At 46.6% G+C, this 12,846-nt stretch overlaps 2 protein-coding genes across 7 annotated transcripts in view; one reads left to right on the forward strand and one right to left on the reverse strand.

The window, feature by feature from the left end:
* Positions 1–12,846, forward strand: part of AQP9 (aquaporin 9) — a 94,610-nt gene that overhangs the window by 68,847 nt on the left and 12,917 nt on the right. For all 3 annotated transcript variants that reach the window (XM_081831173.1, XM_081831174.1, XM_006736138.3), the window contains exon 2: positions 8,293–8,419. In XM_081831173.1, coding sequence (XP_081687299.1) covers positions 8,293–8,419 — 127 coding nt within the window. The remainder of the gene's footprint in view (positions 1–8,292; positions 8,420–12,846) is intronic.
* LOC145723526 (uncharacterized) overlaps positions 742–12,846 on the reverse strand; it is a 130,617-nt gene continuing 118,512 nt past the window's right edge. For all 4 annotated transcript variants that reach the window (XR_014148646.1, XR_014148645.1, XR_014148644.1 and 1 more), the window contains one exon: positions 742–5,303. Coding sequence is in view for 1 of the 4 variants with exons in the window: in XM_081831175.1 (XP_081687301.1) it covers positions 5,292–5,303 (12 nt within the window). In the remaining 3 variants the exon portion in view is untranslated. The remainder of the gene's footprint in view (positions 5,304–12,846) is intronic.

The raw sequence follows: 12,846 nt of genomic DNA on the forward strand, positions 1-12,846 counted from the left end.
GCATGCGTGTGCCGGCTGCTGCTGACCACAAAGTTGGGAGACACTCTGAGAAAAGGAGCGAGCCAAAAAGAACAAGAGGAAAGGGTCTGATGGGCTTTCTGGTCTCGTATTCTCCTGGTGAGAGTTCATTTATCTAGTGGAAGCCGTCTGTGCAGGGGGAGCTCGAAGGCAAGCAAATATTACTCAGTGAAATCGATCTTGCGTAAACCGAAAAGCTGTGCTTCATCACCCCCGTCTCACTGACCTCTGAGAAAGGAGGCAAATGGGGCTGAAGAGGATGTTTCCCTAGGTCATTGGAAGCTTTGGTGAAAAAGCACAAGTGTTGGGTATTTTTCTGAACCAGAGTGACCACGTGTGTTGTCACCAGAAAATGCACTTGTCTTGGTGCAAAATCCCAGAACTACAGGAAGATTCCCAAATGAGCTTCATCCTCAGTCCTTTCTCCGCAGCCCGATGCATCTGGTTTACAGTGCGGGTAGGGTAGATGGGTGAGAGACAGCTGTTGGGTCTCCAAGTCCTTCAACACTCCCGGACAGCCCTTCACTTGTAGCGTGCAGATTGGGAAAACTGGTGTCCCAACCCCACATTCCGTGGGACCTCACTGGTCTCCCTGAATATTGCCATGAATTCTTGGGGGTGTTGGTTGTCTTGGATGACCTCTCACTCCATCCAGTGTGTAATGGTTAAAAGCGCAGGCCTCCGAATAAGACAGACCTGGGATCAAATCCAGGTTCTGTCTCCTTTGTTTTTATTACATAACCCTGGAGAACTTGCTTGGCCTCTCTCAGCCTCCATTTGCTCATCCATAAAGTGGAGATAGTGATCCTGTCCTCTTCTCCCAGGGTGAGTGGACATTGGTAGGATGAAGTGATACAGGTAAAGCACTTCACCTGGGAGCGGGCACAGAGAGCGTCCCCGGTGTTTGTATTTCTTTACCCATACTGCCCTAAACAGATGAGTACAGACACTAAACATTTCATGCAGCCTTAGCTCCGAAGTCCATGACAGTACCGGCCAAGAAGCCCTTTCAACTCTTCTTTCAGTATCCATTAATTCTGACAACACTGAACTACAGAAGGCATGTACTATACAAAACATGTTATCCTTTCCTTCTTTGGACAATGTCTGATGAGCACAGAGAATCGCAGACCCCTTGCAATAATCACAAGGTCCCCTGGTGATCCCTGGCCGCACGTTGCATGCATTTGCAAACATTTTCTAAAGAATCCTTGGCCTTTATTAACTACTGCTTTCCCAAAGGGCTCAGTTTTTACATACTGACTAAACAGATACGTGTTCAGTGTCTATTATACACTGTGTACCGTGTTAAGAACATCTTAGTTTGCACTTTAAAGGAAGTAACAGATACCCAAGAGATTTGAGAATGGTCAAATGAAATAAAATCTGTGGGCTTATGATTCTCCCCATCCCAGCATTTGTTTGTGATAATCACTTTACCTCTTTAGGTTTTATATTGTGTGCAGTAATCAGCTTGTCATAGCGGTCATGGCTTAACTGGGAACTTCCCAGCAGCCCAGCTGAGATTTCTTAAAAATTACAGCTCCCATTTCTCACATCCTATCCCCTGTTTCTATTGAAAAGAAATTTACACAGGGTTTTTTCCCCCCTGCTTATGTTTAGATATTTTAAGATTTTATTTTTTATTTATTTGACAGAGACAGACACAGCGAGAGAGGGAACACAAGCAGGGAGAGTGGGAGAGGGAGAAGCAGACCCCCCGCTGAGCAGGGAGCCCGATGCGGGGCTCGATCCCAGGACTCTGGGATCACGACCCGAGCCGAAGGCAGACGCTTAACGACTGAGCCACCCAGGCGCCCCTGTGTTTAGATATTTTAATATATTCCATCAGATATTGTTTGAGGATGGAATATAAAGAAGCATGAGCTGCCGCAGTGGACATTACAGTCTTGGTAGGGTGATCCGAGGCAAGGTGTTATGTAACGAAATGCTGTTGTAAAGACATAGCAGAAGAAGCAGAAGAGGTCTCTGAGGGCTTAAGTTGTCAAAGGAAAGCCCCACAGAAAAGGTAGGATTTTAGGTCAGTGTCAAGAATACATTGAGTTTGGTTGCAGAAAGGGACAGACAGAGAAGGGACATTCTGCTAGAAGGTAGAGCATGAGCTGGTGTGCAGGGTGGGAATGAGTGTCATGAGCTCAAAGGACTCAAAGTGACTGGGATGCCAGGGTGGCTGATGCAGATTTATGCTGGAGAATACTGGGCATAAAGTGGATGGGGTCACGAGGCAAGACCCTGGAGAGCCCTGAGTACCAGGGGGAGGGGCTTGTGCTGCCATTTCCCGAGTAATGGTTGGGGGAGCAGTGTGATGAGTCGTGCTCCCTCTGGCATGGTCACTGAGTGGGGAGACCCTGGGGGTGGGGATGCTGGTTGGGGGCTGCAGAAAAGCCTCCAAATATTTGGGAATGGCTAGCTATGGGTGGTAAAGGGAGAGAAGAGGAAGGAATACCAAATGATTCCAGAATGTTTGCCCTGGGTGATTGAGAATGACTAGTCACCAGTCAGTCTTTCGTAGGAATTCTGCCTTTCAAATGTCCTTCTTGCTTTTCCACGGAAATTCTTTCTCCCGTTCCTACCATGCATGGCACCTGAGAAGAGCAACAGTATTTGCCCTCTCCTCTTTTCTAGTGTGGCTTTCCCACCAAAAGTGTTAAAACCTCACCAACTATGAAAGGACCCAGCTTTGGAGAGGAATCACGAGTAGGCAAAACAACCTGAAGCTCTTGTCAGCTTCCCACTTCCCCTCTTCTGCAAATTTTGATCCTATGACTAGGAATGAAACAGCAACTATTTCTAGTATCTGTCACAGATGTGGTTTTCTCCCTGTTTTTATTGCCAGTCAGTGAGTCAGCGGTTAAGTTCATGAGTCCCTTTGTCTTAACATATTCACCCTAAATTGGGGGTTTCCTTTTGAGTTTATACTAAAAGCAACAATATCCTGCACTTGCCATTGCCCTTTGTCCTTTAAATAGTGCTTTCATTATTGTTTCCCATTTGAACCTTTACTAAACTACCCTACGAAACAAGCCTGGCTGGTATCATTATTATCCTTTAATAGGTGATCAAGCTGATACTGAGAAGTGTCATTTACACAGACACCAGCTGTCATACCTGGAAAGAGCACCTCGAATCTCGTTATTTAGTTCCCTCCAATATACTAGATGCTGTTACAGAGACAAAGACATTTCATACAGAATCTTGAGTACCTTATAAAATTGGGAAAACCGGGCATAGATACGTACACAGTTAAAGTACATCCTGTGCCTGAGTACCCCACTAGATGGCAATAGAAGCAATGAGCAGAAGGTACAGGATGACTTACCCCGTCGTAATGTGATGCACGAATATGGGAGGATTGTGTCCATTTCTGGGTTCTGTGTTTTAAGAGGGATGCTGACAACCCAGAGCTTGACCGGGTGAAACTCACCAGGAATCAAAGATGAAGGGACAGGCATCCAGGAAAGAGAACTCAGAGAGGACCTCACACTCCCACCGTTTATTGGAAGGCCTGGCATGTGGAAGAGGCTTATGCTTTATGGCCCCGAGAATGGGCCTAACAGACAGAAATTACAGGAGAGAGGATTCCAACTTCATGTAAGGAAAGACTCCCTAGCCACTGGAACAATAAAAAATATAAAGAACAAGCTGCCCGATGTGGTAATGAGCTCCCTATGTCTCACGGTAATCCAACACAGACCAGATGAACACCTATTTAGGATGTTGTAGGGAAAATGCCTATATCTATCAGACCAAGTATGTTTGCCATTGAGTTCAGGACCAGTGTAGTGTTGAGGCTGAGGAGAGAGCATTGTGCTGGGTTTGAGACCACAGGCTCTGGAGACTCCATGGTGCTCACCCTTGGAACCCATCCACGGGGCTGTGAAGAAGCCAGGCCACATGGAGAGGCCATTTGTAGGTGCTTTGGCCAACACTCCAGCCAAGGCATCAGCTGACAGCCAATATCAACCACTAAACACATGAACGTGTTAGCCTTCAGATCATTCTAATCCTCCAACTTTGAACCATCACACTTGATACCAAATGGAGCTGAGATGAGATGCTCTGCCCAGCCTTGCCCAAATTCCAGATTCGCAAGCAAAATAAATGTTATCATTTTAAGCCACTAAGTTTGGGGGGTAGTTACGTAGTGCTGGGTAACTGGGACACAATGTTTATGCGATATTCTAAATTGCCACCAATCTTCAAGGCAACTTACAGGTGCTGAGTCAAGTAGAAGGTGGTTTTATTTGCAGAAAGGGGGTTGGTGGGTTGGGCTGATGAGAGAAGAGAAAGTTTGGTGAAGCTATTGGGCGAATATGAATGAGAGATGAATGAGGAGCTTTGGGGGCACAGTGAAGGGCACAGTGAGAAATAGATCCATGATTGGTAATAACCTCCCTCCCCTACATGGTTCTGTGAGTTTTCTAACTCCCCTGGAGAAGGAAGCTAAATTGAGCAGATGCCAGATCCTGACGAGAAGGTGGAAGAGAACTTGGAGGTGTGTAGATGGCCGGCACAGGAGGAGGGGGTGGTGGACTTGGGAAACACAACACCTAAGGAAACAGAATGAAACAAAGTAGGCCAGCATATTGTTTGCTGTTGGTCTGGAAAGGAATCTTAGAGATCGTTTTCTAGATAAGGAGACCAAGATCCGGCACTTGGAAAACAACTAAGCACTAATTGTATAGTACGGACGGTACAGTTGAATTTCGGAGAACACAGGTTAGGTGTGGCGAGAGTATGAATGGGTGATGGGCCCACAACAGCTTTCCAGATAGTGGGACCAGAAAATTGAGACAAGCTGGATATGATAATAGGCTCTTTCTGTACCTAAGAAGGGGAAAGGTTGGGCAGTTTGTTTAAAGGTTAGGGCAGGGAATCATGTTGGAAATTCTCTCAGTAATACCATGAAGGACAGTTCTCTCATTTTGGAAGGGGAAGAGTTACACCGGGCACAAAGAAGGAAACCAGAGTGGGTGACAATTACGCAGCGATCTGGCCGTGGTACTTCAGGATATCCAAGCGCTGCCTCCCTGGTGCTTGGATGCAGGTGGGAAGAGGCAGGCAAAGGATGATACCAGAAGGTGGTATCATCATCACCTCCCTGCCTTTCTGGCTATAATAAATATATTTTAAAATTAAAAAGCAATGACGTGAATCTGGGCTGAAATCTTCCGAGTGGCGATTTCAAATGAAGGTCACTGGAGTCCCCATACTGTTCATTTCTCCTCCTTCCTTTCCTGTAGAGCACTGCATCAGTCATCCTCCTGAGGAAAGAATAAAAAAACAATTTCAGCATCTAGGGTGGAAGAAGAGAGTGTTAATCATTGTGAAATTTGATAGGGGGGAGGCCTCCCCGAACCCACCGGGGCCATTTAAAGCTTTTCTGCCCCCTCTAGACTAGCACAGGCACACGTGCATCAGACCTCAAAAGAGGGAAGACGCTTACATAGTAGGAAGCAGTAATATGTCAGGACTGGCCCGTGTCTGGATGTGTCTCCTCTTACCCCCAGTTGTCTAGATCAGGTCATGTCAGCTGTCAGTAAGATTTCATTCCTCTTTTCAGAAGATGCAGTCAAAATGCCAGTTAGCGTAGAAGTTGTGCATGGTTCGGTTAATTGGCTTGAAATTAAAAAGAAAGACACCAGTGTGGTGGTGGTATTCATTCAGATAGTTACTAAAATAGATAGGGATTCTAGAAAAAAAATTAGGTCATGTCTAAGTGGAATTGATAGGCCATGAAATGGACCCAGGTGGTATTTTTGAATAGGGAAAAGGGAACATGTTACTACTACCCCTTTAGTTAAGATTCCCTGTGGGGTCTGGGGCCCAGCCTGTGCATGTGTGTTGTGTAGCCCAAGGGCTCCCCTCAAGATGTCAAGCCCACCTACTTAACCCTACTGTCTAGCAAGTGGAACTAAGATGAGGCAATACGTCTTAGAACTGGGGATTACAGAAGCTGTTGAAAGATCAAGATAATTTCTCTGCCTTCAGGGAGGAATAATCTAAAATTATTCTATATGTATTAAATTATTGTTCATAAATTATATTTCTATGAAAGACCTCACAGAGGCACCTGGGGGGAAGCTATTTAGAATTAATTCATCGCTGTCAGGAAATTATTCACATGTAACCTCTCATACTTCAGGCTCAGATTTCCCTTTTCATCCTTTTGTGGAGAGACACACAGTGGCTGGTTATTATCTTCCTGATAAGAAGCATCCACCTTCTTAATCTCTTTTTCCTTACATATATTTGCTTCTGAAACCTTTCCTCATATGCCCTTAAACAATATTCATTGCCTGATGTTGAGCCCTTCCTGAAATCGGTTGCTCTTTCATTATGAAACCCAAGCTGGGCTGTGTATTCTGGAAAAAGTTTGGCCAATTCAACACACAAAGAGCTATGATTTAATGATCCTATGTTCCAGAACTCACTCCTCCAGGCCCACACTCACTCTTTAAACCACAGCATGAGGACGGCTGATGGCCATTTATTGTCTTGTTACTTTCCTACCAGACTTGCACGTGACTATTCTGTCTTTCCCAATAACAACTCAGTCCCTCACCAAATGTTTCCTTCATGGCCAGGATTAAATGGTTTTGACTGGTTGTTCAATGAGTATATAGGACCCATTTTCTAAACATTAGGAACTACATGGTGCTACAGTCAAAATGTTTGTGTCGCCCCCCGCCCCGCCCCAAAATTCATTTGCTAAAAACCTAATGCCCAGAGTGATGGCAGTAGAGGTGGGCCTTTGCGAGGTGACTAGGTCATGAGGGTGGAGCCCTCATGAATGGGATTAGCACCCTTTTAAAAGACTTTCAAGAGAGCTCGCTTGCCCCTTCTGCTCTGTGAGGATGCAACAGAGAAGTCTGCAACCCGGAAGAGCACCCTCACCCAACCACGCCGGCATCCTGATCTTGGACCTCCAGCCTCCAGAACTATGAGAAATAAATATCCATTGTGTATAAGCCACCCAGTCTGTGGTATTTTATAGTGGTACAAAGAGACTAAAACACATGGTTAAAAAGAAAAAAAAGATAAGCAATGAAAAGTTTTCTTCCAGCCCTGGCCATCTAGCTGCCCCTTGCCCCCACCACAGAGTCCAACCCCATCTCCTACTCTTTTAGGTTCATAAACACGGCTCATGCATATAAAAAGAAATACATATAACGTGTTTTGAATACAATTGGCAGTGTGCCTTAACACTGCTCTGCATCTTTTCTTAAAAATTAAGAATACCTATGGGGGCTCTTTCCCTCTGGGACACACAGACCTCCCTCATTCTATGATATAGCAGCAGAGCACTCTGCTGAAGGGATGTACCATAAGATATTCATCCCAACCATTTCTGAATACTGATCCCATTCTCCACAGTACCCTCTACAGCTGAAGACTGTGGAAGACTCACGATCGCACTTCTTCACTGTACACCTGTTTGCACAGTGCTTCCTGTGAGCACGGTTCCGTGCTTGGTGCCAGAGGGAGTACAAGCAGCAGTGAGTTTGGCAGTCTCTGCTCCCTCGGAAAGGACAGCCTCCACAGGGACAAAAGACACGGGGATGAGGAGGGCTTGATTGCCAAGTCTCTCCCCCTCCCAGTTTGCCTCTCTTTGCTTGCACATCAGGCCCTCTTTCCCATGGCCTTGTACGTGGTACCCGTGGCCCTTCCACTTGTCGGATGTGCATCTGATTGTGAGCCCGAAACGGCTTGCGCTGGGAACTTCTAGAGCAGAGCTTGCCAGCTCCCCTCCAGGGGCCAGGAAGGAGAGCCACAGGAGTGCAGTGAAGTGACTGAGCCCACACAGGCTCTGTTTAAAGGGAGCGGCCGACCCCTACTCTGCCCCAGGGTATTATTTCCTTGAGGCTGCTAGATCTTCTGATTGATTAAAAGGAACCAGTGGGTAAAAAGTACATGGGATCTTTCTGTGTTATTTCTTACAACCTCAAGGGAATCTACCACTGCCTCAAAATAAAAAGTTTGATTTAAACTAAGAGCCAGAACCCTGGATCAGTGTGTAAAACTACCCGATTGACAAGTGGGGAAAGAATAACAGTGCCGGCACCCAGCAAAACTCATCTGTAAGCCATTTTGCTATCTGTGCTTGGCTGGATCCTTATAATTTGATTTGCATGAAGTCGGAGGCAGCCCAATCCGTGCATTTGCTTTAAACATATTTCTTATTCCTGCGACTTTCCACTGTCTTCGACAGTGGCCTTCTCCACTTAGTTACTGAGCTTCCTCTCATTCCAGGTCCTTGGATGTGGCTCTGTCGCCCAAGCTGTCCTCAGTCGAGGTCTCTTTGGAGGAATTGTCACTATCAATGTTGGATTTGCCATGGCAGTTGTAATGGCCATTTATGTGACTGGGGGTGTCTCTGGTAAGTAATAGAAATAATAGTGGCCGTTCATTCAGCCATTCCAATGTGCTAGAACAGTGTTGGGGGCTTCACATACCCCAGTTTATTTGGATCCCAACAACCCTGCAAGAATGTGTATTTAATTCTGTTTTTATAGATGTTAAAATCAAAATGGCCAACAAACAGTAAGTGACTTGTGCAAAAGCAACATTTAGCAAGAGACAAGAGATGAGGGTTAGGATTCATAACTGGCTGATTCTTTTTTTTTTTTTAAGATTTTATTTATTTATTTGAGTGAGCATGAATGGAGTGAGGAGCAGAGGGAAAGGGGGAAGCAGACTCCTTGCTGAGCAGGGAGCCCAATGAGGGGCTCAATCCCAGGACCCTGAGATCATGAGCTGAGCCCAAAGCAGACACTTAACCCACTGAGCCACCCAGGCACCCCTGACCTGGCTGATTCTTAAATCGAACCACTGCATCCTGTTCTTCATCCATCAGTATGATCTTTCGCCTATTTCTACCCCATGCTTGGAAGTCATTCCCAGAGACCCTGTGCAGAGCCCAGTGAAGATCACTCCAACAGAGACAAGTCCCTGGACCTTTACCCACAACAATCAGAAAAGTCTAGGCCACTTGCAAAATGGCTGGTGCTTTCGTGGAAGTGCAGGTCTCATCGAGCAGTGCTCTTGGTCGAATTCTGCCCCGAGTGGGGGGCTGATTAGAACCCATTCACAAAGTTCTGAGAAGCAAAATGAAATGATGCTACTTAATGCAGTCTGGGAACTCAGGAGAGGTCTGTGGAAATGATGCAGTTCTCAAAGGTGCTCAGAATCTTTCAGCAGCCCGGTCAGAACACTAAGGCAAGCCTGCTGAGCCTGAGGGAAGAAAGGGAAGCCCGCGCGGGGCCCTGTGCGGTCTTGCTGTGCATACTCTGTCCCCTTTCTCTACAGTAGCGCTCTGCCGCAGGGGTTCCTGTCTCCATGCCACCAAGAAACCTGGAGCTCCGAGAAATTAAGAAAATGGCGAGTCCCCCCAGCTGGTAAAGAAGCAGAGCAAAGGGGCGCCTGGGTGGCTCAGTTGGTTAAGCAACTGCCTTCGGCTCAGGTCATGATCCTGGAGTCCCGGGATCGAGTTCCGCATCGGACTCCCTGCTCAGTGGGGAGTCTGCTTCTCCCTCTGATCCTCTCCCTCTCATGCTCTCTGTCTCCCATTCTCTCTCTCAGATAAATAAATAAAAAATCTTTAAAAAAAAAAAAAAAAAAGAAGCAGAGCAAAGACTTGACCTAGGTCTACGTGACAGCAAAACTCCTGTCCCCACCATTACACAGTGTTCGCAATGGTCTATTATGGGAAGGGCGTGACATTACAAGCAGGGTCTTTGGGCAGAACAGTCCTGGCAGAGGAACCTGCAGTCAAGCCGGCTGGCTTGGTGACAGATGCTGCCACTGGAACACTGAAGAATGGTTGCCCAGACCCCCTGGGAGCCCCGTGGGGCTGGGCACCTGGAACAGTCATCTGCTGGCTGCCACCTTTCCGTAGCACACAGACTCAGATCCTGCGGCGGTCCAGGTTGGAGATGGCTGTGTGTGTGGTTTGTTTGGTATGAGCAGTGTTTATGTTCACACTCTTGTCAAGTCTTTGCTGTGATCCCAGCACTGTAGTGCCTACCTAAACACCACAGTAGGCAGGGGACCATCCTAACTATAGTGCAGGCCTTGACAGCAAACAGATCATAGGCGTGGCCTAAAGCAAGCTTGCAAGATGCCCCACAGCTGCCCCCTCTGGCTCCCACTACGTTCACACAAGGCTGGTGGCCACAAACTGGGGAATATAAATGTGGGCGTATTTTTTAGGTAGAGACACGGTTTTGGAATATTTCACCTGCATAACACCCTGAATTGAACATCATCACATGTTTATTCAGAAGAAATGGGTCCCAGACCCTACCAGTGTAGGTAATAGCTTTCATCACCAATGTGGCCCATGTCTGTTTACATCTATTGATATACTCGGGGATTTGGGCAGCCAACATAGAAAAAAAAGGGCAAAGACCAGCAGGAAGAGGAAGAGAAGGTGAGAGATGGTGTGAAGTCTTCCCATCTGGGCCCTGGACTGGGTTTAAGCCCCTGTGCTCAGAAGGGTGAGAGCTAGAGCCTGTGGGACTATTTCTACTAGAGGTTCTTTCCAGATGAGGGTTAAGAGCTGACCTGTTCACGAGAGTCTGTGAGACCCCAAAATATAAGTAGAGCAGTTTCTGAGCCTGGCTGATACAAGGCAGCATTGGGCCGGAAAGGAAGCTTATCTCCCCATCTCTGGAACCTAGCGGTGTTCAGCTCCTTGAGGACTGGTGGCTTTGGGAATGCACAGAGACCACACACCAGGCCACCGTTAACACCCAGGCAGACATCAGTATTGGTTTCAGCAGCCACAGTAATGGGACAGGAAGAGTGGCGGTGGGGGGGGGGGGACGGGGGGGGAGGTGACTTTCTCCTTTGGCCGCAGCTAACATACTGGTTTGCGAGCATATAGGAGGCCCTCTTTGAGGATTCCAAAAATAACCATTGTACAATGGGCATAAACATAAATAAGATCCCATTTTGTGGTCACAGACTGGTGAAGTCAACTGACATCTGGTTTTGCAATATACAACATTACCTTCCTGGAAGGAAGTTATCACACTGTTCTTCCTTGTGAACATGCCAGTGGTCTGCCCCTCAAACCTTGCCGATCGGAACTCACGACTCCCCCATTAATGATGCAACATCCAACATTAAGTGTTTACGCTGCCTCCATGTATGGTGGCTGTTTGTGATGTAACATTGTTTAAGCCATATAAATTCTCAAAAAAGCAAGAGGGCTTTGCATCATGATAAATAAAATATTAAGGTTGTCTCTATCGCAGAATGGTCTGTGAGTATGGGGAAGGAGGAGACTTGCCCAGAACAGCACCTTGAAAGTGTTCATTCTGCTCACGTTAAGACTTTCATCTCGGGCCAGGCAGGCTCCAGCTCCACCCTGGGCTCTTCTTATGAATCATCTGATCTTCACAACAACCTGGACAGAGCCAGGACTTGAGGGCGGCGCTCCCCGAGTCCAGCACTTGTGTTCTTTCCACTATACTGCTCTGCTTTTTCCGGCAGTAAGCCAGGCTGAGCACTCATCCCTGCAAGGAGAAATCTTCCTGTTGCTTTGTAAGGCACCCTCCCAGACACACCTCTCTGATTCCCAAACAACTGTCCTTCTCGGCAGGCCTTCATAGTCCAAGCTACCCTTGAATAAAGGCCTTTGACGACTTATTGACTCAACTTTCAGATTTGAACACCTCCTGCGTGGCTTGCATTGTTTAAAGTCCGAGACAAAGAATGAGCACCCTGCCTCAAGGTGCTTATGAGAGGCTACAAACTAGAAACCTACCTGTAGGAGGTTTTATTTTGGAAGAGGAGCTTGCCAAACACATAACTCTCAAATTGATGGACTCGTCTGAGGGGAGGTGTTTTTGATTGGGACTGATTTCTTATGGGCCCTTGTCCTTTCACAATGGATCTCTCTGCGCAGGCTGGGTGGCAGCTCCTCTCCAAATAGCCTCTGGGAATAGAGAAACAGGGCTGGCTTCGGGAACTTTCCATTGCCTGTGTACTCCTCTCTCCTAACCCCTGTTCCCAGCTTGCCTAGTAAGTGGTGCTCCTGCTGGTCTCCAGAATTGTGGCTTTCTTAGATTTAAAAGTAAAACAAACCAGTTGAGGTGTTTGTAAGGCTTCAGGAAATCACCCATACTTTGATATATTGGCATTTTCTTGCTCATATTAGCCCCTAAGTGGCAGGGGCAGGTGAAGAAAGGACCCTTGTGGCTTAGCCAGCAGTGAGAACCACTCCCTGCCAGCCCACTTTGGTTTAGAGACTCAAGAAGAGCATTGCTTTCTTCACAGGGGGAGGCTTTCCAGAAGCAGGCTGACCTATCAGTTCTGTAGAGAATCAAATGGTGAAGTTTCTTCTTCTCTCCTCCTCCTTCTCCTCCTTCATCATCATCATTATCATCTCTTGTTCACAACTATGTCCCCACCCCAAAGGTCCACATTTCAATGTGGTCACATTGACAGTGACTCTAATTCACCCTCCACACAAAGTGTACCCTTCAAATGAACATCTTTCATTTTTAGGAACTAAGCCATATGCACTCAAAGATGATATTTGAAATGTTTGTGTTGTTTTTTTTTTTTGCCCACTAAGGCAGGGAAGGCTTATAAACATGGTGAAGGAGGTCTGGAAGTGGTATAACATAGAACATAGACTCTAGAATTCATATCAACCTGCATTTGAATAGCCCATTTCCACTACTTAACTGATCATGTGGCCTTAAAAAAGTTGCTTAACTTCTGTGCCTCAGTTTCCTCACCAGTTAATTGGAGTAATACCCATCTCACTAGGTTCTTATAAAGGTGAAATGCATG

This window comes from Leptonychotes weddellii, chromosome 9 (genome assembly GCF_054177405.1).
Source record: "Leptonychotes weddellii isolate Sample4059 chromosome 9, ASM5417740v2, whole genome shotgun sequence".
Classification (NCBI taxonomy): Eukaryota; Metazoa; Chordata; class Mammalia; order Carnivora; family Phocidae; genus Leptonychotes; species Leptonychotes weddellii.